Source organism: Perognathus longimembris, chromosome 1 (assembly GCF_023159225.1).
Source record: "Perognathus longimembris pacificus isolate PPM17 chromosome 1, ASM2315922v1, whole genome shotgun sequence".
Lineage (NCBI taxonomy): Eukaryota > Metazoa > Chordata > Mammalia > Rodentia > Heteromyidae > Perognathus > Perognathus longimembris.
The window spans coordinates 11,558,236-11,570,472 of NC_063161.1; the positions used below are offsets into that span (position 1 = coordinate 11,558,236).

Sequence of the window (12,237 nt, forward strand, 5' to 3'; positions counted from 1 at the left end):
TGGCCAGTTACTGCAACATGCAGTTCTAAGCCCTGAGTTCATATTCTTTACCTTCTGCATCCTACTTTTTAATTTTCCCTTTCCAATCACAATTTAGCACGTTTCAGTTAGGACTCCAAATTCCTTCAAGACAAGGTTTGTAGGACTGGGAATGTGGTTCAATGGAAGAGTGCTTGCCTAGCATGCGTGAAGACCTGGGTTCGATTCCTCAGCACCACATAGATAGAGAAAGCCGGAAGTGGCGCTGTAGCCCAAGTGGTAGAGTGCTAACCTTGAGCAAAAAAAGCCAGGGACAGTGCTCAGGCCCTGAGTCCAAGCCCAGGATTGGGGGGAGAGCTTTGCAGTAAGTCCACCTACAGTAAGAGTAATTTAATGCTAGTAACCTTGAGGCAGAAAGAACCTTGCTGAACAAGCACTCCTGCCCATTTTATATATTAGCTGTTAAGTGAATCCACAGTTGGTTTGGAGATAAAGAAGCCCAGGACTCTTGCTGCCACTCAGTGAAGCTAAAGTGCAGATGTCAGTTCCTCTACACAAAGCCTGTTGATCATCTGCTTTCTAAGTCGGGAATCAGATTTGACTGGCCATTCCCAAGAAGCCTCAGAGTATGCCAAGCATGCTCTCAGAAAAGTAATGTTCACGCCAGGAGGAGAGGGTAATATTACATCTTCCCTCAGTAGACTTAGGAACACAAGGAGGGTCCGGACCACCAGCCTGGGAAAGAAGTCCATGCAAACACAGCACGCAGGGCTAAAGTCAGATTCCCACGCCGCCCAGCCTCCGCTTTTCCGCTCCGCCCCCGCGTTGCGTAAGGGCTACGTAGCTTGTGTCACAAGGTCTGATTGGCTATTTGAGGTTGTGGGGGCGTGGTTCTGGGAGCTCCAGTTTCCCGAGCTCTGATTGGCTATGGGCGAATGGCTTCAACCCTGGCCTTACTTCTATCTATATCCACGGAGACGGGCCGCCAGGCCGCCGCCGAGAGAGGGCTGGTGGAGGATTGACCGAGTCCTTGCGAAGAGAGGGCGCCCCGCCCCGGGTAAGCTGTCCCTCTGCGTGCTCTGCTCAGTGGCCGCCCCTTTCGAGACCACCACCCCCCCATGCCCGCCAGAAGCCCTGGCTTGGGCCAACCCGCAGCACCACAAGGGCCAAAGTTGTATGGCTTTTCGATTTTGCACAGAACTTCGAAGATTTTTTTTCCTACCTGATAAAACATGGGGATTGATTTTTAAGCTGTTACACGTTATAAAAGTCATTAATGCTAAGAAGGGACTGCCTTGGCTATAGAAGTGGTGTGTATCACATAAGTGGAATTGTGACCAAGATCATTACTCTGTACAGAGGACGTGAGACGAACCAGGACACCAAAAAAAAAAAAGCAGGGAGGTTCGAATCCAGGGTCTGTCATTGGTTGCGACTCTGGCTACTTTGCCTGGATATGTTTCCTCACCTTAAAATGGACTATGTGGTATTAAGTTTGTATATGTGAAATATTATTAATATTCTAAATGACTTATGGTATTACCCCCACTTAATCTGCACCGTGGCGTGGAAGTAGTGTCACCTTGTTCCTGATGGCCACACTGAGGCAGGGATAAGGAAAGTGACTTCTGCAGCCTTAATCCAAGGAGTACTGCTCCACTAAGTCAGTGTTGGCACTCTACAGGAAGTTGCTTGGGGGGGGGGGGTGGATGTGTGTTTGGGAGTAGGACTTAACTCAGAGCCTGGGATCTGCCCCTTAGGGTTTTCTCTCAAGGTTAACATTCTAGCACTTGAGCCACAGCTCCACTTCTTGTTTTTTTGGTGGTTAAGTGGAGCTAAGAGTCTCTTAGGCTGGTTTTGAACCTCCATTGCCAAATCTCAGCCTCCTGAGTAATTAGGATTACAGTGTGGGCCACTTTGACCAGGCTTCTAAGTTGCTGCTTGAACTTGATTTGTTCATCCAGTTTCACTTGTCAAACACTGATTTTGCATTTCTGTGAACAGTGTCCTATCTGTTAAAGGGGTAAAGCAGAACAGCACTCAGTCCCTGCCTTCCCAATGCTTTTAAATTCAATGCAGATTCTTCATGCTGGTGTGGGTGAGTCCTGCTAAGATCACTTGCAAAATATTGTGGGTGTAAGTCAAATAAAGGAACAGCTTACAAGAGTATGCCAAGTGCCACAGTAGAGTCAAGAGCAGGGTGTTGGGGTTAGGGCCATGATCAAATGAGTGAACACATCAGATGCCTATTTTGAGTCCTGGTGTCAGAGAAAAAGGTCAGGGTGTTGTGGAAGGGCCCATGGGGGTAGCCAGCCTGCCAGGACTGCCCCCCGCCCCCGTCCCATGCCGATGAAAGGTAGCAGGACAATTCATTGGTGAACGTTCTCTGCCCTCTGGACTACTGAGACAGCAACAACACAGCTGCAACTGTGATAAACCTTGCAGTTTTCCTCCATGGGCTTTGAAAGTGAATAAAGGAGATGGGAAGTATCATCTCTTCAGGAAGGCTGAGAACCTTCCTTAAGAATTACAAAGCTGGGGCTGGGAATATGGCCTAGTGGCAAGAGTGCTTGCCTCGTATACATGAGGCCCTGGGTTCGATTCCTCAGCACCACATATACAGAAAACGGCCAGAAGTGGCGCTGTGGCTCAAGTGGCAGAGTGCTAGCCTTGAGCAAAAAGAAGCCAGGGACAGTGCCAGGGACAGTGCTCAGGCCCTGAGTTCACGGCCTAGAACTGGCCAAAAAAAAAAAAAAAGAATTACAAAGCTGAGCTGGGCACTGGTGGCTCATGCCTGTAATCCTAGCTACTAAGGAGGCTGAGATCTGAGGATGGTGGTTCAAAGCCACGGAAGTCCATGAGACTCTTAATCTCCAATTAACCACCAGAAAACCAGAAGTGGCTCAAAGTGGTAGAGCACTAGCCTTGAGCTGAAGAGCTCAGGGACAGCCCAGAGTTCAAGCCCCAGGACGGACAAAAAAAAATAAATAAGTTACAAAGCTGGATGCCAGTGGCTCAGGCCTGTAATCCTAGCTACTTGAGAGACAGATCTGAGGATCATGGTTCAAAGCCAGCAAAGCAAGAAAGGCCATGAAATTATTATCTCTAAATTACTCAGAAAAGGCCAGAAGTGGTGCTGTGGCTCACGTGTGCTCACCTTGAGCACAAAGAGGCTCAGGAACAGTGCCCAGGCCCTGAGTTCAAGCCAAAGAAGAAGAAGAAGAGAAGGAAGGGGAGGAAGAGAAGGAGAAGACCAACAAGAAGAAAAGAGTGACACACACCTGATAGTAGGCATCTTGAACACAGAGAGTTCACAGACTTCACAGGTAACATAGGGGAACAAGTACAGCAGGGGGACTGAGAAGAGGGTACCATTGTGAGGGAGTGGAGATTAAAGTGGTGCCAAGGAGGCCATGGAGGTCATGGTAAAGCATTCCTATGAATTGTTTTATATGTGTTTATCCTAAGCGTAGTTGTAAAGTCCTTTGCAGTGAGGTGACAAGATCCTATCTTGAGAAGCTGAAAGAATCCCAAATGGACTAACTGAAGCCCTGGACCAGGACAAGATCTTTTCAGAGATTTGTGCAAATACAGGTGAGGAGGGTTTCGAACCTAACCAGAAGATGGGCATGCAGAGGGGACAGAGAAAGGGTAAACACAGGTATAGAAGCAGAGATGTATCTGGAGAGACAAATGAAAGAATATTTTCAGGAGGAAAATGGCCAATGATGCTGAAAGCGACAGAGGTCAAAAGAGGTAGAAACGGAAACTACGCATTGGTTTGCAGTGCTGGAAATTGTCTTGATTGACAGCTAAATAAGTAGGAAGACAGGAAATAGAAAGTGAATCTGCAAGAAATAGCTGGCAGGGGGGGTGGGGGTGGGGTAAGTAAATGGCTGAAGGGAAATGCTAGCGATGGTTGTAGCTGGATCAGCCAGAAGGAGGGGTGGAGGAAGAAAGGTGGCCAAACAGGGAGGATCCTTACACGTGTACCTTCTGCTTTCCTTCTAGTGCTATGGGTTGTGTTTCTTTCTTTTTTTTTTTTTTATTGTTGAGGTTTGTGCTAGCTTGCTTGAAGAAAGTCTGTTAGTGCCATTCTTCCAGAGCCCATGTTTCCACTCCATCTCTGTAACATTTTAGAGAGAAATTCTCACTTTTGGGCTGGGAATATGGCCTAGTGGCAAGAGTGCTTGCCTCGAATACATGAAGCCCTGGGTTCAATTCCTCAGCACCACATATGTAGAAAATGGCCAGAAGTGGCGCTGTGGCTCAAGTGGCAGAGTGCTAGCCTTGAGCAAAAAGAAGCCAGGGACAGTGCTCAGGCCCCTGAGTTCATGGCCCAGGACTGGCAAAAAAAAAAAAAAAGAAAAGAAATTCTCACTTTTCAATCTTTTTCATTCTGTTTTGTGGTCAGTGATCTTGACATTGTGAGCCTTTGCCTGTGTTATGTGGTGAACTGAATCATCAAGTGTTGAATGTGTTCTCTCCCTCTTTCCTTTTCTTCTCTCCTTAAACTTCTTTATTCTCAGAGACACAGTATTGAATATGCAAATTAAAAACCTTAACAATAGTTGTTGAGGGCTTGGCTTGGTTGGTAGAGCACTAGACAAAGAGCAAAAAGTGTCAGGTACTGACTTTGAATCCTGGTCTCATACCAAAAAAAGAAAAGGAGAGAGAGAGAGAGACAGAGACAGAGATAGAGAGAGGGAAAGGAAGGCCTTATAGTAGCCTTTTAAGTGTTTAAGTGTCCACATCTCTCACTTTAAATCAAATGATTTAAAGAAATGATCAAGCTTTGTGAAGAAGGCATCTCAAGAGCCGCGTGGTGTACTGCCAGACCTCCTATGCCAAATAACCACGTTGTGAAGGGAAAGGATAAACTATCGGAGTAGATTTAAACTGGGACTCTGCAGAAAGCACACAGGTAGGAAAGTGAAATAGGCTTGCTGTACACAGGGACCAAGTTTGAGTGATCTGCACAGATCAAACTAGCCACAACCTAATCCAGAGCAAGGCTCTAACTCAACACTTCCCTAGTGGCCAAGAGACATGAGGAAGCTGCAGAAGCCAAGTTTGATTTGTGAGGTTAAAGGAAAGTTACCTTTATTATGTAAGAGTAAAAGAAGCGGAAATAGAAGCTGTAGCAAGTTACCTAGAAGGTCTAGGGAAGGTGACTGATGGTTATCTTCAACACTTCAGTGATAGGTTTTCAATGGAGATGAAACAACCTTATAGTGAAGGAAGTTGGCCTTTCGCACTGGCATAGAGAAGTCTGTGCCTGGCTTGGAAGCATCAAAGGACAGGCTGACTCTCTTGCTATAGGATGGGCCTGGGAACTCAATAGAAGCCAGAGCCCATTAACATTCTGAAAATCCAAGGGCCCTTAGGAATTAAAGCTGAATCTACTCTGCCTTTGCTCTAGAAATTGCACAAGAAAGCCTAGAGGGCAGCACACCTGTTTGCGACATCATAGATTGAATAATTTGAGCTCTTCAAACCTTTGCAGAAATAAAGGTCGTAATGCTCCTTTCCAAAAGCATGTGCTCACACAGAAGCTCCGATGGACGTACTTCAGTAGTCAGCAGTCAGCATTGCCGGAGGCAAAACCATCCACCGGCAGAGAGATTACACCTTGCTGAAGACCGCAGATAATGATTAACAATTTTTTTTTAGCAAGGAAGATGTTGTGTTGTTTTTGTGCAGGTCATCATGGGTCTAGAACTCAAGGCCTGGGAGCACTAGCTCTTCTTTTGCTGTAGGCTAGCGCTCTACCACTTGAGCCCCAGTGACACTTCTAGCTTTTTCTTTTTCAGTAGTTTGTTGTAGATAAGAATCTCATTTTCCTGCCCAGGCTGGCTTCAAACCATAATCCTCAGATCTCAGCCTCCTGAGTAGCTAGGATTACAGGCCAGAGTCACCAACACCCAGCTGCAATCAAGTATTTTTTTTTAATTAAGGTACATACATTTTTAGGCATAATGTCACACACTAACCATGCAATAGTGTAGTGAGAGCACAATTTTTATCTGTACTGGCTCACCAAAAAGTCCATGTGACTCACTTTATCAGGGTGCTTGCTTTATTGTAGTGGCCTACAACAACCAAACCTGCAGTATCTTTGAGCTATGGTGAGAAAGAAGGGCTCTAAATTCTCAAGTCAGAAAGGACAGATAGCAGCACAGACGCACAGATGGGCCTAGCAATGACAGGTGAACTGAAGGGGAGAGTAGTAGTTTTACACTTGATGAGATCAGTTCCTCTTCTTCATTCAGATGAGAGGCAGGGAGGGTTGAACATGAAGGAGAAAGTGGGGCAGTGGAGGAGGCTACAGGTCTGGTGAGGTAATTGTCCAGGGTTAATGCAGAAGAATCAGCCAGACATGGTTTTACGATGCTCTGGCAGAGAGATCCCAGAATGCAGTGGAGGCCAGAACTCAGAGCCTCGTGACCCATTCAGGAAACTGAAAGATAGGAGGATAGGGATGAGAATATTTCCTGAAAACAAAGGGTACGATAAAGGAGGCACCGAAAGTCATGGGGCGAGGAAGGACTGTGCAAAACTAATGCTAGGAGGGAACTAAACTATTGATAAAATCGATCCCAGTTCTTAGCTCACACCAAGAAATTTTAAATGAATCGAAGATGTCGCAACCCTTGGGGTGACTGAGGATAAAGCAGTCGTGGGGACACAGATGGTGGGTGGAATTGAGGTTTGGGGCCCCAGAAGCCTGAAGCCTTCTGCCAGTTTCAGGAACCCTAAGTCCATTTTACAAGGTATTTATTGAGGAGGACACAGGGGTGTATGTGCAGAGAGTGAAGTCACAATTTCCTTGAAGTCACAAGCACCAATCATGTGATACAATCTTATTCAAGTGATAAATGACTTCTTTATCTTAGGAAGAAGAGGTAAGCAGTAAATGACTTACAGTTAGCACAGATTTTTGTCTATCCCCATGTTCCCAGAAAGTTGGGGGGGGGGTGAATTAGCCTACACCCAGGATAGAAATCTGAATTCCTATCAAGCCAGATTGACCTTTTCTGGAAACTGTCTGAGAGTTCATGTTGGGAGGAGGCCTTCCAACATCCCAATCCTTTTTGGTCTCACAGAGCTCAGCTTTTGGGGGCTCTCACACTAAGAGGCTAACTCTTAAAGGGAGTAGGGTTCACAAAGGAAAAGGGAAATTTCCCCGACTTTCCTTTGACCACTTAAAAGTGCCTCATTCATTTATTAGAGTTTTCCATCATTATGATACTTAAGCAGCCTACTTCATTCATCTATAATAGTTTCTGTAACATACTGGCAGGACTATAAAACTCAATGACCTCATTTCTTTGAGGATGGCGGGATGGAAGAGAGAGGAGGCTATGCCGAATCAGTGGAAAATTATGTACAAGTAGGGGGCTTGGGGTTTTAGCAGGCTACTGGGGTTTGAACTCAGGGTCTTAACACTACTTCTTGAACCATATCCTTAGTCCCAGAGGCTCATGGTTTTTTTTTTGTTGTTGTTGTTTTGCCAGTCTGAACTAAGGGCCTTGAGCACTGTCCCAGAGCTTTTGTTCAAGGCTTGAGCCACAGTGTCACTTTGGGCTTTGTGGTACTGAGGAATTGAACCCAGGGCTTCATGCATGCTAGGCAAGCATGCTACCACTAAGCCAATTCCCAGCCCGAGGCTCATGTTTTTAAGAAATATTTTACTTGATTTCTTAGCTAGATTCTTTTAGAGTAGCAGCTTTATAGTTATGGAAGAATGAATTTTTTTTAAGGGACAAAGGATTTATTTATTTATTTTTTTTTTTTTTGGCCAGTCCTGGGCCTTGGACTCCGGGCCTGAGCATTGTCCCTGGCTTCTTTTTTGCTCAAGGCTAGCACTCTGCCACTTGAGCCACAGCGCCGCTTCTGGCCATTTTCTGCATATGTGGTGCTGGGGAATCGAACCTAGGGCCTCGTGTATCCGAGGCAGGCACTCTTGCCACTAGGCTATATCCCCAGACCAAAGGATTTATTTTAATTCATTATTTCAAAGGATTCTATTCTCCGTTCCTTAGAACCATGCACAGGACACAACATGACCAAGGTGGGAAAATGGAGCAGAGAATTACCACACCTCCTAGCAGCCAGAAAGGAGGCTGAGAGAGACACTGAAAATGACAAGAGAAGAATGAACTTTTAAAAAGGCATTGTCAAGCCTGCAGCTGGTGGCTCACGCCTGTAATCCTAGCCACTTAGGCGCTTGAAATCTGAGGGTCATAGTTCAAAGCCAGCCCCAGTAGGAAAGTCTTGAGACTCTTATCTCCAATTAACCACCAAAAAACTGGAAGTGGCACTAGCCTTGAGCAAAAGAGCTCAGGGATAGCACCCAGGCCCCAAGTTCAAGCCCCATGGCTGACAAAAATATTTTGTCCTATTTATAAATAACATAAGACAAACAGGATTCAGAGTCTTCTACAACAAAATTAAATGACCAAAGTTACTCTCTGGCTGTAGAAACTACTAGAATCAGGCCTATTAATAGGTGGTACTGCAGGTTTAGTCCTGCATTTATATATGAGATATCTAAGTTGTGAGCAGGTGTATTATAATAGGTTAATAGGTTATTTAATAGAGTATGTCAAATATCTGACATGAATAGTTTTCCTTTTATGCTTGTTGAACCTAGGGATTGTACTAGGGATTGAACCTATGGCCTTGAGTATGCTAGGCAAGTGCTATACCACTAAGCCACATTCCCAGCAAATAGTTTTCCTTTTGAACCATTTTCATACCTCCTTCTTAGATTGGTAAGGAACTATGCTCTGAAAGTCAGTGCTCCTTTGTCTTCTCTCTGACAGGAGTCCGGGGCCTGGGGAAGTCATGCAGGGGGCAGCAAGCACGTTATGGAAGTTGCTGGTGAGATCCCAGCCTCGCAGGCTGTGTTCTTTCAGAAAGATACAACCAACTCCACAATACCAGCCTTGTGTCCCTTGCTTTACCTACACCACTGATACACAGTCCAACAGAGAAAACAAAAGAACAGTGGAAGCACTCTACAAACTCTCAGTCGACATCAGGAAAATTCGTAGATTAAAAGGCTGGGTACTTCTGGAGGATAAAACTTACATTGAAGAAATTGCAAATCTTTTACAACAACTAGGTGCCAAGGAGACTGCCATAGCCAGTATTTTGGAACGCTGTCCTGAAGCAATTGTCTGTAGCCCAGCTGCTGTTGATACTGAAAGAAAACTCTGGCAGTTGGTATGCAAAAATGAGGAAGAGTTAATCAGGCTAATAGAGCAGTTTCCAGAATCATTCTTTGCTGTTAAGGACCAAGAGAACCGGAAGCTGAATGTTCAGTTCTTTCAAGAGCTGGGACTGAAGAATGTGATCATTAGCAGATTTTTGACAACTGCATCTAATATTTTTCATAATCCTGTTGAGAAGAATAAGCAAATGATAAAGACTCTTCAAGAGAGCTACCTAAGTCTGGGTGGTTCTGAGGCCAACATGAAAGTCTGGCTACTAAAATTATTAAGCCAAAATCCTTTCATTTTGTTAAATTCTCCTGCAGTTATAAAGGAAACACTGAGATTTCTCCAGGAGCAAGATTTCACAGACTTTGAAATTCTTCACCTTCTGTCCAAACTCAAAGGATTTCTTTTTCAACTCTGTCCAAAAAGTGTACAGAATAGTATTTCCTTTGCTAAAAATGCTTTTGGATGCACTGATCATGACTTGAAGCAGTTAGTTGTGAAATGTCCTGCTCTCTTATATTACCCTGTTCCAGTTTTAGAAGAGAGACTTCAAGGGCTATTAAAAGAAGGAATTTCCATAACTCAGATAAGAGACACACCGATGGTCCTTGAATTAACACCACAGATAGTTCAGTACAGAATAAGGAAGCTGAATTCTTTGGGCTATAGAATAAAAGATGGACATCTGGCAAATCTAAATGGAACAAAAAAAGAGTTTGAGGCTAATTTTGGCAAAATTCAAGCCAAAAACAAAAGGCCACTTTTTAACCCTGTGGCACCATTAAATGTTGAAGAGTAAAAAGTAATAACACTGAGTGTCTTTCTATCAAAGGGAGACTGACAGAGAAACAATTCAGTTTATAGGAGCCAGTAACTTGAGATGCCTATAGTAGCTTCAGAATTGTTACCTCTAATAGGTCATGTCTGGCTGCATTTGTAAAACAGAAATTGTTTTTCTTTCAAATAAAGTTGGTATCTGTGGCCTTGAACATTTATTCCTTGAGTGCTGTTAAAGGACACGTGCCGTCAGTGTGGTATTTTTTGTGAAGCACTGTGAAAGGACTGGTAAGCACATTCGCTCAAGTCCAAGTGTGCGGACATTTTTACCCACCTAACATACAAACCCAGCTTTCTCCACCACAGGCCCTGGAACTTCACCTTCCTGGGGCCCAGTACTGTGGCTCAGTGATAAGTGAACAGGGAGCAAGCTTCTGACCCGCTTTTAGAGAAAACTTGCTTTGTCTTTTGTCTGAGAACCTAGAATTAACCCATGCAAAAAGAACAGTGAACAGCCTATTTCTGTGCTCCACCTGTTGCAAACTGACCATATGAAACACTGGAGATTCGTTCCCTGGTTTCCTCATTTTACAGGTGAGAGAAACAAGCTTAGGCAGTTAGCTGCCAAGTGGTAGAGCCCAGATTTATGAAGATCTGACTTCTGATCTAGAAATAGAATTACCTCTTCCTGACATGCCAAAATGAATGAATGAAAACAAATTTGGGAGTTTCACGAAAGCTCTGTACAATCTAATTGAAATTACCTCATTTGTATCATTTGAAAGAGCTTTCTAGGATGTTTTGGGGAAATCCTGTTCAGCCTATAAGAAAAAGCATGTGCTATTGATTTTAGTGATGTTTTCCAGTTTTCATTTCTAAATCGTGTCTCAAGATGAAGCTCACCCAGACCCAAACTGGCTTGTTGCTTTCAACTGTATAGTCCGAACTTTGTACCCAATATGCAGCCAGACTGTGCACACTGAACATTTATGCACTATGTGTACATGGTGTTTTAGTGTAGTGAAACACATTAACAAACTATGCAGGATCTTTCCCATTCTTCCACAAATCCCAGCTACCCTTGCTGTACAACCAGGCTCTTGGTTGGGATACTGTGTAGCACCACTGCCAGGCACAGTGGCAAGCTTTAGGGTCCTGAGAGTTCCCTTTTTTTTCTTTTTGCCAGTCCTGGGGCATGGGACTCAGGGCCTGAGCACTGTCCCTGGCTTCTTTTTTGCTCAAGGCTAGCACTCTACCTCTTGAGGCACCCTGCCACTTCTGCCTTTTTCTGTTCATGTGGTGCTGAGGAATCGAACCCAGAGCTTCATGCATGCTAGGCAAGCTCTCTACCACTAAGCCACATTCCCAGCCCCAGAGAGTTCCTTTTCTATAGATAAGGAAACACAGAGATCCTCCATCCTTAGGAATGTCTGTGAAACATGGTAGTTAAGGAAAAGGAGAAAGCTAGAAGCTAGATGAGGTAGCTTTGTCATAGAGCGCATGCTTTGCATGCACAAAGCCTTGGATCCAAACCCCAATATCACATACAAAGTAGATAAATAGTAACCCTAAGTTTGGAGCAGGGTTGAGTGATGGAAGAGTCGCATAAAATGGGACATTAAAGTTTCTCGTGTCCTCTCATGATCCAAGGAGCAGGATTTCATTCTAAGGGTGACAGAATCCTTGGGGAGTTGAATTCTGAGAAATGACCAGTGATACTCTCATAAACTCCCCCAGTGCTTTATACTGCAGGAGGACTACCTTGGCAGCTAGAGGTCAGTGGTGAAATGGTGAGGAGCCAACCCAGCGGGGACTATGCAGTTGTGGGAAGTCAGAGCTGAGGTATACATCTATCATTTGCAGATCGAAGGTATGTAAAGCCATGGCAATGAATCCGATTGTAGACTTGGAACACGATGGGATGGCTGAAGCATGGGAGATCACTGGAAAGTTTGTTTTTTTTTTTAAGCTTCTCTCAAAATGTTGTAGGATAAGATCCAGCAGGTCATGTCTATACTGAGAGACTGAAGTTGGCTCCACAATTACAGAGGATGGAGAGAAGAGCTTCCTGCTAGACACTTCCTCCTCTGTTTTCCAAACTTGAGTGGACACAAGAACAATCCAGAGAGAGTGTTAAAATGGGGTTCTCAGCCAGGTGCTGGTGGCTTAAGCCTGTAGTTCTAGCTACTCAGGGGGCTGAGATCTGAGGATTGCAGTTAAAAGGCAGCCCAGGCAGGAAAGTTTGTGATACTCC

General features: G+C 44.6%; 1 protein-coding gene across 4 annotated transcripts; it reads left to right on the forward strand.

Annotated features, from left to right (window-relative positions):
- The first annotated feature begins 964 nt into the window (after window positions 1–964).
- Window positions 965–10,333, forward strand: Mterf2 (mitochondrial transcription termination factor 2). 4 transcript variants are annotated; one of them, XM_048356522.1, is made up of 3 exons: window positions 965–1,036; window positions 3,448–3,573; window positions 8,808–10,333. In XM_048356522.1, the coding sequence occupies exon 3, from the start codon at window positions 8,830–8,832 to the stop codon at window positions 10,003–10,005; it is 1,176 nt and encodes a 391-aa protein (XP_048212479.1). In that variant the 5' UTR covers window positions 965–1,036; window positions 3,448–3,573; window positions 8,808–8,829; the 3' UTR covers window positions 10,006–10,333. The 4 variants fall into 4 exon arrangements, with proteins under 4 accessions (XP_048212479.1, XP_048212497.1, XP_048212488.1 ...); XM_048356540.1 differs by having other exon boundaries at window positions 3,453–3,573; XM_048356531.1 differs by having other exon boundaries at window positions 966–1,036; window positions 3,448–3,569; window positions 8,805–10,333.
- Window positions 10,334–12,237: the final 1,904 nt, after the last annotated feature.